At 53.7% G+C, this 17,109-nt stretch overlaps 1 protein-coding gene across 1 annotated transcript in view; it reads right to left on the bottom strand.

Moving 5' to 3' along the window:
- NIBAN2 (niban apoptosis regulator 2) overlaps window positions 1–17,109 on the bottom strand; it is a 65,335-nt gene that overhangs the window by 9,407 nt on the left and 38,819 nt on the right. Inside the window, exons 3-8 of the mRNA XM_017892820.1 lie at window positions 13,564–13,692; window positions 11,431–11,536; window positions 10,092–10,259; window positions 4,337–4,452; window positions 3,627–3,731; window positions 3,372–3,534 (exon numbers count right to left, since the gene is read on the bottom strand). Of these exons, the coding sequence (XP_017748309.1) occupies window positions 3,372–3,534; window positions 3,627–3,731; window positions 4,337–4,452; window positions 10,092–10,259; window positions 11,431–11,536; window positions 13,564–13,692 (787 nt within the window). The remainder of the gene's footprint in view (window positions 1–3,371; window positions 3,535–3,626; window positions 3,732–4,336; window positions 4,453–10,091; window positions 10,260–11,430; window positions 11,537–13,563; window positions 13,693–17,109) is intronic.

Here is a 17,109-nt window from a genome sequence, read left to right as displayed (position 1 = left end):
AAAAAAAAAAAAAAAAAAGAGAAGCTGCCCAAAACCCACCCAAACCAAGATGGTGACGAGAGTGACCTCAGTCGTCCTCACTGCTACACTCTTGCCAACACCATGACAGGTTACAGACGCCATGGCACCATCAGGAAGTCTCCCTATGTGCTCCAAACAAGGAAGGCATGAATCATCCACCCCTTGTTTAGCATGTCATCAAGAAATAACCATAAAAATGGGCAACCAACAGCCCTCCTGCTCTGTCTATGCAGTAGCCATTCTTTTATTCCTTCGCTTTCTTTTTTTTTGAGACGGAGTCTCGCTCTGTGGCCCAGGCTGGAGTGCAGTGGTGTGATCTCCGCTCGCTGCAAGCTCTGCCTCCCGGGTTTATGCCATTCTCCTGCCTCAGCCTCCCGAGTAGCTGGGACTACAGGCGCCCGCCACCTCGCCCGGCTAATGTTTGTATTTTTAGTAGAGACGGGGTTTCACGGTGTTAGCCAGGATGGTCTCGATCTCCTGACCTCGTGATCTGCCCGCCTTGGCCTCCCACAGTGCTGGGATTACAGGTGTGAGCCACCGCGCCCGGCCTATTCCTCCGCTTTGTTAATAAACTTGCTTTAACTCTATGGACTCACCTTGAATTCTTTCTTGCTTAAGATCCAAGAACCCTCTCTCGGGGTCTGGATCGGGACCCCTTTCTGGTTACAGAATGAACAAGCCCTAGTATTTGATAGCACAACAGGGTGACTATAATCAATAATAATTGAATTGTACACTTAAAAATAACCAAAAGAGGCTGCACAGGTGCGATGGCTCATACCTGTAGTCCCAGCACTTTGGGAGGCCAAGGCGGGAAGATCACTTGAGGTCAGGAGTTTGAGACCAGCCTGGCCAACATGTTGAAATTCCATCTCTCCTAAAAATACAAAAATTAGCTGGGCGTGGTGGCGTGTGCCTGTAATCCCAGCTACTCGGGAGGCTGAGGCAGAAGAATCGCTTGAGCCTGGGAGGCGGGGGTGGCAGTGAGCCGAGTTCACGCCACTGCACTCCAGCCTGGGCAACAAGAGTGAGACTCTGTGTCAAAAAAAACCCCACTAAACTAAACGAATATACTTGGATTGTTTGTAACACAAAGGATAAATGCTTGAGGGGATGGATACTCCACTCTCCAGGATGTGATTATTACACATTGTATGACTGATCAAAACATCTCATGTACCCCATAAATATGCACACCTAGTGTGTACCCACAAAAATTAAACATGAAAATAAATAAGAAAACTGCCAGCCCAGAGGTGTCAGCAGTGTTCCGCTTAGCTAGAAATAGACAAAACACTCCTTTGGGGTGGGTCTCGCTTCTTCGTTTGAACAAAGAACAACAGCAATGAAAACCTACGTTAGTAGATTTAATGAGCCTCTGCTTTTACAACACGGGGCGATCCTCTCTGGAATGGTGTGGCTGGCTCTACGTAATTATGTAAAAGGTTTCTTCCTTGTGGTTGGGGACCATTTCCAGAACATTCTGACCAAAGCATTTTCACCCAAGAATATTTAGATGTCCACCCCCATCCCAGCCCAGCTAATGTTCTTTGTTCCACACAAGAAATGTCAAGTCTCAGTGTCCTATCCAGCTCCCAACCAATACTCAGGGTCTGGGTAGTAAAGAAGAACCCACAGGAGACCAGGCGCGGCCGCTCATGCCTGTAATCCCAGTGCTTCGGGAGGCTGAGGCAGGAGGATTGTCTGAGGCCAGGAGTTCGAGACCAGCCCGGGCAACACAGTAAGACCCCCCAGCCTTCTCTCTCTCTCTTTAAAAAATTTTAAAAAGAGACAGAGTTTTGCCCACCCAAGACCCTTCTCTACAAACAGTTTAAAAATTAGCCAGGTGTGGTGGCATGCACCTGTAGCCCCAGCTACACAGGAGGTTGAGGTGGGAAGATTACTTGAGCTCAGGAGGTCGAGGCTACAGTGAACCATGATTGCACCACTACTCTCCACCTGGAAGACAGAGCGAGACTGTGTCTCTTAAAAAACAGGCCGGGCACGGTGGCTCACACCTGTAATCCCAGCACTTTGGGAGGCCAAGGCAGGTGGATCACCTGAGGTTAGGAGTTCGAGACCAGCCTGGCCAACATGGCAAAACCCGTCTCTAATAAAAATACAAAAATTAGCCGGGCGTAGTGGCGGGTGCCTGTAATCCCAGCTACTTGCAGGGCTGAGGCAGGAGAACTGCTTGAACCAGGGAAGCGAGGTTGCAGTGAGCTGAGATTGCGCCACTGTGCTCTAGCCTGGGCAACAGAGCAAGACTCCATCTCAAAATAATAATAATAACAATAATAAAAAGGGCTGGGCACAGTCGCTAACATCTGTAATCCTAGCACTTTGGGAGGCCAAGGCAGGATTGCTTGAGCTCAGGAGTTTGATACCAGCCTGGGCAACATGGCAAAACCCTGTCTCTACAAAAAATACAAAAATGTGCTGGGCGTGGTGGCATGTGCCTATAGTCCCAGCTACTTGGGGGGCTAACGTGGGAGGATGGTTTAAGCCCGGGAGGTAGAGACTGCAGTGAGCCGAGGTCATGCCATTGCACCGCAGCCTGGGCGACAGAGTGAGACGCTGTCTTAAATAAAATAAAATAAAACAAATAAATTAAATTAAATTAAATTAAATTAAATTAAATTAAATTAAAAGAATGCCTCATGGAGAAGTGACAGTTGCTAAAACTGCGCTCTGCAGATGTGCTATGGGGACTGCGCCGGTGAAAGGATCCCATCTAGCTGGAAGAGAAAGGAGGACAGGCCGGGTGCGGTGGCTCACGCCTGTTATCTCAGCACTTTGGGAGGCCAAGGCGGGCAGATCACGAGGTCAGGAGTTTGAGATCAGCCTGGCCAACATGGTGAAACATCATCACTACTAAAAATACAAAAATTAGCTAGGCATGGTGGCACGCATGTGCCTGTAATCCCAGCTACTCAGGAGGCTGAGGAAACAGAATTGCTTGAACTCGGGAGGCGGAGGTTGTGGTGAGCGGAGATCGCGCCACTGCACTCCAGCCTGGGTGACAGAGAATAAACTGACCTAGGAAAGCTACACTTGCTGAAAGTAAATGTACTTTAAAATGACACATGGTAAATCTGTGATGAGTCAGAGATGAAAAGAAGGCTTGAACCTCCTGAACAAAAATTTTTCTCTTCAAGATCTGGGTTTATAGAAATAATAGCCACAAAACAACTCACAGGGACTGGAGTACCACCATGCAGATTTGACTCCAATTCTTACAAATGATCAATGAGCAAGTCACTGCTGTGAAATTTACATGGGTTACGAAATAAAAAGAAAGTCCACCTTGGCCCCTGGAGTTCCCGTCGGGCATGGGAGTGGCCGCCTACCTCGGATCTTGCTGGCGAGGTGCTCCTTGGAGGTGATGATTTGGTCCATGTCGGTTCGGATGACAGCCTGCATGGCCGGCCGCCTCTGCTGCACCTTGGACAGCACCTCCTCAAAGCGCGCCTTGGCCTGCTCGTACACCATGCGGTACACGGCATCCGAGATCTGTGGGCAGAGCAGCTGCATCGGCACCAGGGCTGAGGGCACCACGCCAGCTGCCAGCGCCGTCCCCGCTCCAGGGCCCCAGGCCCACCCACCTGGATCCATTGCCGCTGCCGCTCCTGCGGTTTCCCCTTGAGCCGCGGGCCGAGCTCTGCCTTCAGCTCGGGGCCCAGCTCCTCCATCACCAGGTTGCTCAGGATCTAGGTTGAGGAGGCACAGGCCAGGCCAGGGGCTGGAGAGCTCTCAGCTGGCCTGTTTCTCTCCGCATTCCCACAAGACAGGCCGCTCCAGCCCCCACCTCCTCCGCGACTGGCCCATTGCTTCACCGTCCCCACTGCTCTCTCTCCTGAGCTTCATTCCCACAGGTCCCAACTGATCTGCCTGAGTGTCCTGTAGGATCCTCAGACTCAGGGGCCAGCCCCAGGGCCTTTGCACAGGCTGCCTTCCCTACCTGGAATACCACACTCTTTCCCTGCTTTGCCTGCACATGGAAGTGTACATTTATTTGCCAAATGTCTGTTTCTCCTGCTAGACAGAGAGCTCCCTGAGGGCCAGGGATGTGTCCACATTGTTCCCAGCTGCACCCCAGCGCCTCGTCCAGGTGCTCAGATGCCCAGTAAGTGATGAATAAACCAGTGAGTATCTCCACCAGCACCGGCCCTTGCACTTGTCCAAACCTGAGCATGTCATCTCCTTCCAAACCAGCAGCACCCCAGAGCCTCATCTCTGTACCCAGCCCCGTGCCCTCCCCTGCTGGGTCCTCGGGTGACTTCTGAGGTTTCCCCACCAGCCCGTCTGGCCTCACCTGCACCTCGTTCCCACACAGCATCTCCCAGGTGCCGTACAGCTCCTTGGACTGTCGGTACATGCGGATGGCATCTGTGAATGCGGGGCCCTCCACCTTGGAGTCCTCAGGGATTCCTGCCCAGGAGACAGAGGGGGAGAGGAGGTCAGCAGATGGCCCAGTGGCCTCTACCAAGACCAACTGACAACTGACCAGAACCCCCCCACCCCCGCCCCACACACGACATGCACCTCAGGAGGGGCAGCTGGGACCCCCACTCCCCTCGCCATCAGAGCAGTCGTGGTTGTATCTGACAGGCAAGAGCAGTAATGACCCCACTACCAACAGTGATGAGACAGCCCCCCTTGCCTCTTTAGCTCCTGAAATCCTCCCACCCACCCCAAGACCCGGGCACTATCATTTGCCTTATTGCTTTACAGATGAAGAGACAACCAGTTGGTGGCAAGGCCACGGGCCCGGGTCACAGGGAAGGGAGTGGCAGAGCCAGGACTAGAAGCTCCCGTCCCATGAGCAGCCACCCAGAATGGCCCTAGAGGCACCCAGACACCCTTGTTCTAGCCCGGTTCCTCCCTGACTGCTGGATCAGGGCCCTTCGAACTTTGCCTGGAACAGGCTAGGCAGTAGATATTCTCAGCCCTGCAGGCCATAAAACCCCTCCCGCAATGCTCGCCTCTACAGTCACAGCACAAAAACAGCCCCGGACCATCCAGAAACAAATGAGCATGCCTCTGCTCCAATAAACTTTGTTGACAGAAACAGGCAATTGGCTGATCTGGGCCCATAGGCCATAGGTTGCTGAGTCTGGTTCTAGATCACTAAACCCGAAACGGCCTGTTTCATCTTCCAAACAATGGGAACAATGGTCTCACAGGTCCACTGCAGGGCTCCCTGGGCCACAGTGTAGGGACAGGAGATCAGGGCCCAGCACCGCCCTGCGCCACACTTTTTATCAATAACTGAGGAGCCAGCTGGCTGCTCTACTGGGCCCGGGGTCTGTCCCTCCGTCCTGTTCACCGCTGAGTCCAGGTCAGTACCTGGCACAGATGCTTGAATAACTTTGTTAAAGAACAAAGCCAGGTGCGGTGGCTCATACCTGCAATCCCAGTACTTTGGGAAGCTGAGGTGGGGGAATCACTTGAGGTCAGGAGTTCAAGACCAGCCTGGCCAATGGCGAAACCCTGTCTCTACTAAAAATACAAAAATTAGCCAGACGTGGTGGCAGGCGCCTGTAATCCCAGCTACTCAGGAGGTTGCCACTGAAGAATTGCTTGAACCCAGGAGGCAGAGGTTGCAGTGAGCCGAGATTGCACCACTGCACTCTAGCCTGGGTGCCACAGTGAGACTCTGCCTCAAAAAAAAAAAAAAAAAAAAAAAAAAGAATGGAAGCGTTTACTATTAGTAACAGCTAGAAAAGCACTATTTCTGAATTTTTGTCATTGTTGGTGCTGTCAGCGACCCAAACGCCAGTGAGGTGAACCCCCGAGTGAGGCGTGGACCTCCAGATTCAATGCCGGGGAGGCAACTGGCAGGAAGTTGCAAAATCTGACTTGGGGTAAGAAGGTGGTTAAACATTACCGAGCCAGGCAGCAGGCAGGCTCCCCCGGCCGCACGCCTCTGACCGCCGCATCCCCAGAGCCCAGGAAGGGGAAACGGAAGCCTGGGCACCAGAAACCCAAGGCTCCCACTGCCATGACTATGGGTTGAGTCACCACCCGCAGAGAAAAAGCCCCTCTCTGGGTCCCTCCCCTCCCCACACCCAGCTGACCACAGAAATCACTGCCTGTCAGAGCCGGGAGGGAGCTGAGCAGGGGAAGGTCCAGCCTGTATCCTGACAGCGCAGCTGCCTGGACGGGGACAGGGGCCTGTGGGAGTCTCACTCCTGCGTTTCAGGGACCTAAAGTCAGGCAGGAGTGACAGGAGCAGGGCAGGGATGTTCCAGCCGGAGCAGCATGCAGAGCCCTGGGTGCGGGCTGCCCACCTGGGCCAGGGGAGGAGGTCCCCCAGACGCCCCACCCACCTCTCAGAAGGGCATGGTTCCTAGAAACCAAGTTTTGACTGGAAAATCTGGACAGTGTGTTACCTGCTGGCTCTCCCACAGGGAGAGGGAATTTTCATCCTGCACGTACCAAGTCAGGTGTGCAGGGCAGGGCTGCTTTCCAGATGGCAAGAAGGTAAGGCGGAGGGCCAGGACAGCGGGAGGGAGCCCAGCCAGCCTCGACATTTGGGACTCTCTCTGCACACCCAGCCGCCGAGTGTGACAAGTTTCAGGGTCACCCCTCCTGAGCTCTTCCCATGAGCCCAGCTCTTAGGGGCTGAAGTGTGTCTCCACACCCCCAAATTCACATGCTGGAGTCCTAACCCCCAGTACCCCAGAACATGATTGTATTTGGACCCAGTGTCTTTTTTTTTTTTTCCTAAGAAGAGTCTCACTCTGTCACCCAGGCTGGAGTTCAGGGGCGCAACCTTGGCTCACTGCAGCCTCTGCCTCCCAGGTTCAAGTGATTCTCCTGCCTCAGTCTCCCGAGTAGCTGGGACTACAGGCTCCCGCTACCATGTCCGGCTAATTTTTGTATTTTTAGTAGAGATGGGGTTTCACCATGTTGGCTAGGTTGGTCTTGAACTCTTGACCTCAAGAGATCCACACATCTCAGCCTCCCAAAGTGCTGGGATTACAGGCCTGAGCCACCACACTCGCCCTTGGTCCCAGGGTCTTAAAGAAGTAAGTTAAATGGAGGGGATGAGGATGGGACCAAATCCAATACAACTAGTGCCCTTAAAAGAATAGTATATTGGCCAGGCGTGGTGGCTCACGCCTGTAATCCCAGCACTTTAGGAGGCCGAGGTGGGCAGATCACGAGGTCAAGAGATCAAAACCACCCTGGTTAACACACGGTGAAATCCCGTCTCTACTAAAAATACAAAAAATTAGCCGGGCGAGGTGGCAGGTGCCTGTAGTCCCAGCTACTCGGGAGACTGAGGCAGGAGAAGGCGTGAACCTGGGAGGCGGAGCTTGCAGTGAGCCGAGATCGCGCCACTGCACTCCAGCCTGGGCAACAGAGCAAGACTCTGTCTCAAAAAAGAAAAAAAAGGAAAAGTACATTTCTTCTTGAAAGAAGAGAAAACACAGGCACACAGAGAAATGACCCTGTGAGGACTCGGAGAAGGCAGCCGGCCACCAGCCAAGGAGAGAGGTCTCGGAGAAACCAGCCCTGCTGACACCTTGACCTCGACTCAGACCCCCAGTTGGGAGAGAACAGATTTCTGCTGCGTAGCTGCCCGGTCTGTAGTATTCGTTATGGCAGTCTTGGGAAACTGAGGCCCCAGGACTGGCCGAGGTTGCACACACATCAGCTCGTTGAATCCTCAGCTCACTGTGCCCTACTTTTCCCAGGGAGAGAACTGAGGCTCAGAGAGGCAGTTACTGCTCGAGGCCACTCAGCTAGTGGATGGCAGAGCAGGGCCTGAACCCAGGACCAGCGGACTCTAGCCAGACCTGGAGACCTTCCAAGAAAGGAAACTGCATTCCTCACTCCCAGGCAGCAGACAGAGGGGGAGGGACCATGGTCAGACAGGAAGAAGCCTTGACTTCTGCACCCGAGGCCAACACTGAGGACCCAGCACAGCCAGTGCCCCAGCTGCCTCCTGCCACCCCCAGCTGCTCCAGGAATGCAGGATGTGAAGGGGTCCCTGGGACCGCTGGTGTCCGCCCAGCTTGGCCTCCTTCCCCCCAGCCCCCACTTCCTGGCAGCCCCTGGAGTGAGCAATTCCAGGCTCCACAAATTCCAAGCCCAGCCTCCAAGACAGAGGAAGCAGAGAACTTTCTCACAGTCCGTGGGGTGGAAGGAAGGCCTGAAACCAGCCTCATCAGCTCCTGCCCTGGGGAGAAGGGGCCACTCGGCAGGACACCTTCCTGGCACAGGACACCCCTTCATTCCTTGGCCCAGCAGCTCTCTTGGGCCTCTCTCTGGTCCACTGCATCCTAGACCCAAGAACTTCCCCATGGCCTCCCCACCAAGTGCTCACTGTGCGTGCCAGGCTCACGGCCAAGTGCCCCACCCAGACCAGCTCTTCCCAATCATCTCTCAAGCTCAAGTTTATCATCATCCCCACTACACACATGGGGGACTGAGGTGGCCCTTCCCAACCTTGTTCTGTGCCCACCCCTTCCCTATCTGGCCCAGGTCACCCACCCTGCCAGGCCAGGTCGGCTGTTAGCCTTGGAAACCTAGAGAGATGGCGCCAGGCCAGGGGCTGGGGAGGCAGGAGGCCCTGGGCCAGGCAGCCAGAGCCTTGAGTGCCTCCACCCAGTCCCAGCCCACAGTTCCCGGGTCCTGGGAACAGGAGGCCCTTTGTGGGCAGCTGGGCCCAGGTGGCAGGGGCTGGCCTGACTGAAGACCTGGTTCCTCCTGCTTGGCAGATTCCAGACAGGGCAGAGGTGGCTCTGGAGAGGCGGGCAGGAGGGGTGGGGTGAGCTGAGTCCCGCGGTAGCAGCCCAGAGGCCACTGGTGCTCACTCCGTCCCCTGCAAACTTCCACCTCTGCACCATGTGGCACTGAGCCCAAGGGTGGAACAGGGGGAGGCACTTCCCTCAGGCCAGATCACCAGGAAGCAGTTCAGTGTCCAGGACTGGGTTGTTCCTTCCCCAGCAGCAGAAAGACCCCCAGGGACCCCGTTCTCCTTGGAAGACCATCCTCAGCCCTTCTGATCAAATTCCTTAGAGGCCTTCAAGACTCTTCCAGACCTGACCCGCTTCAGGGCCTCGTGCAGTTTCTCCTCCTGGCCTACCCCTACCATCTGTGGGTCTCCCTTCATGCTGGCTGCCTACCTCTGCCTGGAACACTCCTCCCCTCTCCTCTCTGCAGGATGTGAGGGGACCTGGGACTGCTGCATCTCCTCCTTCAGGTCTGGGACTTCTCCTTCAGGTCTCAGCTGAAGCTGAGCCATAACCTCCTCAAGGGAGCCTGCCCTGATCAACCCCTCCCCCAGCACACACACACACCCTCACGGCTCCCAGGATGGCTCCACTCAGTACCCAGCACAGCCATAAGCCATTGCCCCGGCATCCTCATCTGTCTATCATCTGTCTCCCCTACCAGACTGCCAATCGTAGGAGGGCATGGAATATTTCTTGCTCCCTTGTTGCACCTCCAGTGCTTAAATCCAGGCCTCCTCAGAGTAGACACTAAAAACATTTGTTGAATAAATGAGTGAGCTGGAAGAGTCACCCCATAAGTTTACAGATGAGAGCAATGAGGCCTTGAGGGAGGCAGTGAAGTTTCCAAATCACCCTGCAGGTTGGTGATAAAATAATAATAATAATAATAATAACAACAACAACAAAAATCTTTATCAAGCATGAGGTAGACTCTGTGAATCCTCATAAACCCCCTAAGACACACAAGGCATTATCCCCACTTTACAGAGGCTCCAAAAGGTAAATCAGTTCCCTAAGGTCACATAGCTGGAAAATGGGAGAATCAGGATTGTGACTTTGTGACTCAGGGTCCAAGGGCTCAACAACCACACCGCTCTGTGAATAATTTCCTACCTTTTTCCTGAGCAGTACAAAACTGTTTTCATCAAGGAAGAAGATTAAGGGTGGTATTACATGGTTTCTTATAACCACCAAAGGAAAATTAGAACAGCTGGTAGAGCAGGGTTGCCACACCATACTCAGCCACTAGGTGTCACCATTCAGCAATAACCCAGGTCCTGCCTGTCCCTCCCACCGCCCCTGCACCCACAGGCCGCTCACCATTGTTGCAGTGCCGGATGCAGTCCTGCAGCACAGCCTGCCACTTGTCCTGCTCGGCTTCCATCATCATGCAGAAGTAGTAGTGACGTGCATAAGGATGCCAGAGGATGAGCGGGAACTGTGTGGGGCACTTGAGGATGGGGGCACTGCCCGACTTTGCCGTGGTCCCTGTGGAAACAGTGCCCACTGAGCAGCTGCCCTCTGTGGTTGCCCTCCACCAGAGGATGGCAGAGAACTGATCCCTTGGCATCAGCTCTGAGGTCAGGCTCAGGCCCAGAGAAGGCCGGCCTGTCCCAGGGTGACCAGCAAGCCAGGGGGACGGGAGCAGCCTTCTTTCTGGCTGTGTCCTCCTCAGCCCAAAACCTGAGTCCAGCATCTGTGTAGACTCATTTTTTAGAGTGGGTAATAAGTCACATCCACTCCAGTCTTGGGTTAGGTTTTAAACTGTGTAAAGCAAAAACAACACAGTATCAGAGCTCTCAGGTTCAAGAGTCAAACACTACCTTCTTGGGTTTCCCTTCAAATTTCGGCTGTGGAGGCCAAAGTGTAGCTTAAGTGTCCACATGGGGAGGGAGGCATGTGGGGAGGAACAAAACACAGCAAAAGGAATTTTTCCCTCCTTCAATTTCATTCTCAAGGATATGTAAGATCCAGCGAGATAACTGCTCCTGGGTTTGACCCTGCCGCTGCTGTTAATGATATGACAATAACAGTTCTTCTTTCTGTCCTGGCTCTGGGTTGGCCTGTACTGGGCACATAGCCTCTTCAGGGTCCACACAACACCCTGAGGGCAGTCCTCTTAGTGCCTGTGCTTTGTAGATGCTGAAGAGGCTGAGATTCAGAGTGGGGAGTGACTCACCTGAGCAGACACAGTGAAACAAAGCCAGAGTCACACTGGAATCCAGGAATGCTGCTCACCCAAGCCCTCCATCACCACAGAATGGAGGCAAGACTCTACTCTCAAGTCCCCCTAGGCAGGCCTGTCCCCTGCCCTCTAGTTCCCAGGGATCATCAGAGAGGCCAATGTTGTTTCTGTAAGGCTTCTGGGGAATTTCAGCCAAAGTGAAGCAAAAGCAGGATGCCAAGAAGAGTAACTCCTGACTAACACAGTGCTGACCCACAGGTTTATGAGGGAGGGTCACTGAACATCTCCCAGGAGGTTCTCAAGGATTTAGGGAGAGGGGAAAGGCAGACAGTGAGGTCCCCATCCACAGCTCTAAGCCTAGCTGGTCTCTCCACAAACATGGGGCTGAAAACAGTGGGCTCAGGGCCACCCCTCCCCTGGCCAGCTCCAGAGGCCTGTGCAGGGCATCGTGGCCTGGGATGGGTGCTCCTTTACCTGGTAAGGAGTTGCCAATGAGCTCCAGGTATTGGTCCACAGAAGTGAGGATTTTGTAGCCTGCACTGTTGATGACAGCTCGTGGTGGGACCTGCCGCTCATAGGCCTGAGGGAGGCAAGAGAGATGGTCCCTGAGGGTTAAGGGTGTGGCCAAGCCCAAATCCCACCTGGTTTCAAGGCCCTACTCAGTGTGGCCCAAAGTGGGGAGGAAAGGGGAAGGAAGAAGAGGAGGCAAGAGAGGAACAGAGGGGAGAATGTCACTGTCATGGTGATTGGAGCAGTGTGGCATCCATAGCAACCTAGACCCTGCCTCTGGGCTCAATTCCTGGCTTCACTGGGTAGTGTCTGTGTGATGCTGAGGATAAAGTTCCTTAAATGCCTAAGCTTCAGCTTATTCATCTATAAGACCAGGGAATCAAGAATATTCAGGATGGGGAAAACATTTTAAAATAAAAACAAAACCAGGGTAATAACCATTCCTGCCTCACAGAGCCACATGAGGATCAAGTGAGATAATCTGCAGTGCCTGGCACACCACAAGGACTCAGTGAGCTTGGTCGAGGTGGTTGTTCTTACTGTTGCTACTGCTGCTGTTACCTCTGTTCCCAGCAGCTCCACTAGTTGAGCATTTCTTACATATCAGGCCCTGTGCTAAGGAGATTGCATGCTTCATTTCACAGAATTTTCCCAATCCAAAAGGTGGATCACCCACAACTTCATACAGCTGGGAAGTAGCAGACCTAGGACATGTACTAGGGCTATCTGTCTCTGGAGCCTGGGGTATTTGACCATTACCCTGAACTGCCCCCACCAACTTCCTAGGTTCTGAGCACCACACAAGTATCCTCTAGAGGAGAATTAGGTCTGGAAACTTATACTAGTAGCAGTGGGGAAAGCAGTTCTGATGGAATAGCTCATACAGCAGGGCTACCATGCTACTCCCTGCCACCAGGTGTCACTATACAACACAGTTTCTGAAAGTAGCTCAGAACCTGTAGAGTGCTGATTTGTAAAACATGGTCTCTGATATTCAGCACCACCCTAGAATTTATTAGAAATGCAAATCTTTACAGGCCGGACACGGTGGTTCACGCCTGTAATCCTAGCACTTTGGGAGGCTGAGGAGGGCAGATCATGAGGTCAGGAGATCAAGACCATCCTGGCCAACATGGTAAAACCCAGTCTCTATTAAAAATACAAAAATTAGCTGCGCATGGTAGCGCATGCCTGTAGTCCCAGCTACTCGGGAGGCTGAGGCAGAAGAATCGCTTGAACCAGGGAGGTGGAGGTTGCAGGGAGCCAAGACGGCACCACTGCACTCCAGCCTGGTGACAGAGCTAGACTTCGTCTCAAAAAAAAAAAAAAAAAAAAAAAAATGCAAATCTTAGCTCCACCCCAGACCTGATCCAAACTCTGGAAGAAAGCCCAGCAACGCGTCTTTCAGCAAGCCTTTCAGGTGATTCGGACGTGCTACCAGTTGAGAACCACTACTCTGGGGCACGAGGTTGTTCTTGACCTTATGTTGCTGTCACATTGATCTTCCCTGAAATACAGGGCACAGGCCTGTCCTTCTGGCTGCTCTGGAGAAATGAGCAATTGAAGAAATCAGGTCTGTGGCTCAACCAGGTAGGGCTTCCCCAAGGGCTCGGGGAAAAGATAAGGCACAATGCTCCCATAGGATGTCCTTCTCGGACACCTGCCCACCGTAGGGCAGGGGCAAGCCGGGGCAAGGAATGGCCAGATAGTGCCTCCAACAGCTCACTGTGGCTATGAGGATGGGAGGGGTAGGAGGAGAGGCAGGAAGCCCAGTGAGGAAGGAGGTGGCAGGAGGAACGCCCTGGAGCCAGAGGGACTGTAGAGAGATTAGGAGGGATGGGGAGGAGTGAGTGACAGTTGGTTATAAGGGACAGAAGGAGTCAGCGATATTCCCTAGATGAAGAATAAGCTGCCATCTGGAGAGGGCACCCAGGACAGCCCACAGTTTGGGGGAGGGGAGGGGCTGAGATTGTGCTCTGGCCCTGGTGACTGCATGCAGGCTGTGCCGGTGGCGTCTGGGGCCTAAGTTTCCGAGTGGGGGAGGGGCACACATGGAGAAAGCGTGGAGCTCAGTGTGGCGCCCGGGCCAGGCCTCACCACTTTGTTGTCATAGAGCACCAGCCCATAATTGTGGGGCACGAGGCTGAAGCGGTTCCTCCACTTCTTGCTGTCCTCCTGGTACTGGAAGAGGTTCCCCGAGAAGATGATGCGCTCGTCCAGTGGCACCTGTGGGCAGGAGGGGGCAGGGAGTGAGGCCCAGGTCCAGGGAGGTGGTGCTCCCAATGAAGCTGACCGGCCAGCAGAGCCTGTGTGCGTACCCCCTGCCTAGCACGTCCTCCATTTTGGATCTCCCCGAGTCCTCCCAAGGCCTCTGAGGCCGGGCTACATCTCATCCATTCTGCAGATGAGGAGTGAGGCTCAGAGCCATGGAGGGGCTCACCCAGGGTCCAGGCAGGGTGGTGATGCCAGGACTTGAACCCAGGACAGGCACGGATGCAGGGCCCGGTCACAGCCAGGCTCTCCCTCTCCATCCCAGCCTTGGGCAGTCACAGCTACCTTGGAAGGGTCTAGGGAGACGGTTGCTCTCCACCCACCTACAGCTGCAGCACTGGCGCCCCACGGTCACTCCAGGGACAGGGGACACACCCACGGGCCAGGATTGCAAGGGCCCCACTACCTGGGCAAGTCTCTCCCTGGCTCTAGGCTTCCGTTTCCCCTTAGGGCGATGACAACTTGAACAAGGTGGCTCCAGAGAGCCTCTCAGCTCTGATGGCTGATGAGACGCCTCCCTAAATCTGGGTGGGGATGGAGGAGGCCTCTGTCTGGGGGTGTTTGATGTCTGACCCACGTCCTGGCAGGTTGGTGACCTACGTGGGCTACAGAAACGCCCAGACCTTCCTACAAAGCCCTAGCTCTGCCTGACTCACAGCATGTCTCGTCAGATTTGAGCATCGGTTTCCTCATCTGTAAAATGGGAACAGTAAGCGTTGGCACCTGACAGGCAGGTGCATAATACACAGGACCACCATGACTACTACTGGTAGGACTCAGTGTCTCTGACGGCCTCCCATCCTCAGGGACTGACTTATCTGGGGATGGGGAACAAGGGAGATCTTTAAACCAGGGTTGGGGGCCCAAGCGGAAGCTACGGCCAGGTGCAAGGCGTCCTGAGCAGACAAGCACCAGGAAGCTTCTGGAAGGAGACAGGCCACAATGGGAGAGGCTTCATCTTGGATGGGAGGGAACCCGGGGGAGTACAGTGTTCCTCTGCAAATTCTATTTGTTCTACAATAAATAAGGTGCATTTTTCAAAAAGAAACATTTCTCGGTCGGGCGCGGTGGCTCAAGCCTGTAATCCCACCACTTTGGGAGGCCGAGACGGGTGGATCACGAGGTCAGGAGATCGAGACCATCCTGGCTAACATGGTGAAACCCCGTCTCTACTAAAATACAAAACTAGCCGGGCGAGGTGGCGGGCGCCTGTAGTCCCAGCTACTCGGGAGGCTGAGGCAGGAGAATGGCGTAAACCCAGGAGGCGGAGCTTGCAGTGAGCTGAGATCCACCACTGCACTCCAGTCCGGGCGACAGAGCGAGACTCCGCCTCAAAAAAAAAAAAAAAAAGAAACATTTCTCAGATGCAGTTATGGGGAAAGGGTGATTGCCATGCCTGCACCTTCCTGACTTCCTGGCTCTGCCCTGGCACATCCCTGCAGTCCGGTCTCCTCTTGACCCTCCGCCCCCTTCACCGTGTCCCCCTGTCCCCAGCTCCCTCCCTGCTGCTCTTCAAGGGGAAACACAACACACTCGTGGAGAAGGAGAGCCCATTGTGCTCACACAATAGGACCTGCAGGCTTCTTCCTACCGGGGATAAAAATATTTACAGGAAAAGAAAATTGTTCCCCTACCATTCCCTCCACCCCCACACAAAGTGGGCTTTGCCCAAGTCACAGAGCTGCCCTCAGCGGTCTATATCCAGTGGTCTATATATAAACTGCCCACACCAAGCTCAAATCCCTGTCTTTTCTAGAAAGAGCAGACAGAGCGCTCATAACACCCTAGCAAAAGGTCTCTGGTTTTCGTCTCACCCCTGCTTAGGGCAGGAGCCCCAGGACACAGGGACGGGCACTCAGGGACAGGGCCAGTCGCAGCAGGAGGCCGTGCAGAAGCAGGCTTATGGCCCAGGCAGTCTCAACAACCCCCACCACCCAGTCCACCCCCAGATCCTGGGGAGCTCGCAATGGGTGGCTGGCTGTGGGTCTGGGTTTTATTTTTAAGACTTTCAAATGGCAGAGTCGTGTTCGATTGGAAGGCCTGCAGGAAACGAAACAGAACTCGACAGCTCAGGCAAAATATTCTAGACACTGCAAAGCTCTCCAGTGCCTCGGTCAGAGAGAGCACAGGCCCCAAGGTCAGACAACCAGGACTCCTGTCTCGGCACCACCACCCACTGCCAGAGCCTGGACAAGCAGCTCCGCATCTCTGAGCCTCAATGTCCACATCTGTGATGCGGGCATCATCATAGCCCCTCCCTCAGAGTGGGGCCAGCAGGCTGAGCAAACAGTACAGGCACCAGACAACTGCTGTTTTAGCCAGGCACTGTGGCTCACACGCCTGTAATCCTAGCACTCTGGGAGGCCGAGGCAGGTGGATCACCTAAGGTCAGGAGCTCCAGACCAGCCTGGCCAACTTGGTAAAACCCTGTCTCTACTAAAAATATAAAAAATTAGCCGGGTGTGGTGGTGGATGCCTGTAATCCCAGCTAGTGGGGAGGCTGAGGTATAAGAATCACTTGAACCTGGGAGGTGGAGGTTGAAGTGAGCCAAGATTGTGGTCCTGCACTCCAGCCCAGGCACCAGAGTGAGACTCCATCTCAAAAAAGTAAAAAACAAAAAGACAACTGCTGTTTTATTATTCTTATTTCTATTGTATTATTATTTTATCATTATTATCACTTTATTTTATTTGTATTCTATTATTGTTTCTAATAAAAACCACTGTTGGCCGGCGCGATGGCTCAAGCCTGTAATCCCCAGCACTTTGGGAGGCCGAGACAGGCGGATCACGAGGTCAGAAGATCGACGACCGATCCCTGGCTACAAGGGGGGGGGGGGGGGGGGGGGGGGGGGCTGTGAAACCCGTCTCTACTACAAAAATACAAAAAACTAGCCGGGCGAGGTGGTGGGCGCCTGTAGTCCAGCTGACTCAGGAGGCTGAGGCAGGAGAATGCGTAAACCAGGAGGCGGAGCTTGCAGTGAGCTGAGATCGCGCCCACTGCACTCCATGCACTCCCAGCCTGGTGACAGAGCGACGACTCCGTCTCAAAAAAAAAAAAAAAAAAAAAAAAAAAAGCAAAAAAACCACTGTTGTTTTGATCACCACTGGTGATTAATATTATTATTTCTAGTATTATGATGTTATCGTAACTTTGCATTGTGATGATTGGTTTCCTCAGTGGCAAAATGAGACCAAAAATACTGCTTTTCAGGGATTGTGGGTGAGTGGTTTCATTTCACTCTCCTTGCTCACATGTTGCTATTTTTCTTTCTTTTTTTTTTTTTTTTTTGAGACGGAGTCTCGCTCTGTCATCCAGGCTGGAGTGCAGTGGCCGGATCTCAGCTCACTGCAAGCTCCGCCTCCCGGGTT

The sequence above is a fragment of the Rhinopithecus bieti genome, unplaced genomic scaffold (genome assembly GCF_001698545.2).
Source record: "Rhinopithecus bieti isolate Rb0 unplaced genomic scaffold, ASM169854v2 scaffold_22745, whole genome shotgun sequence".
NCBI classification, from domain to species: domain Eukaryota; kingdom Metazoa; phylum Chordata; class Mammalia; order Primates; family Cercopithecidae; genus Rhinopithecus; species Rhinopithecus bieti.
Note: the sequence above shows the minus strand (reverse complement) of the source record. Positions and strands in the feature narration are given on the sequence as shown.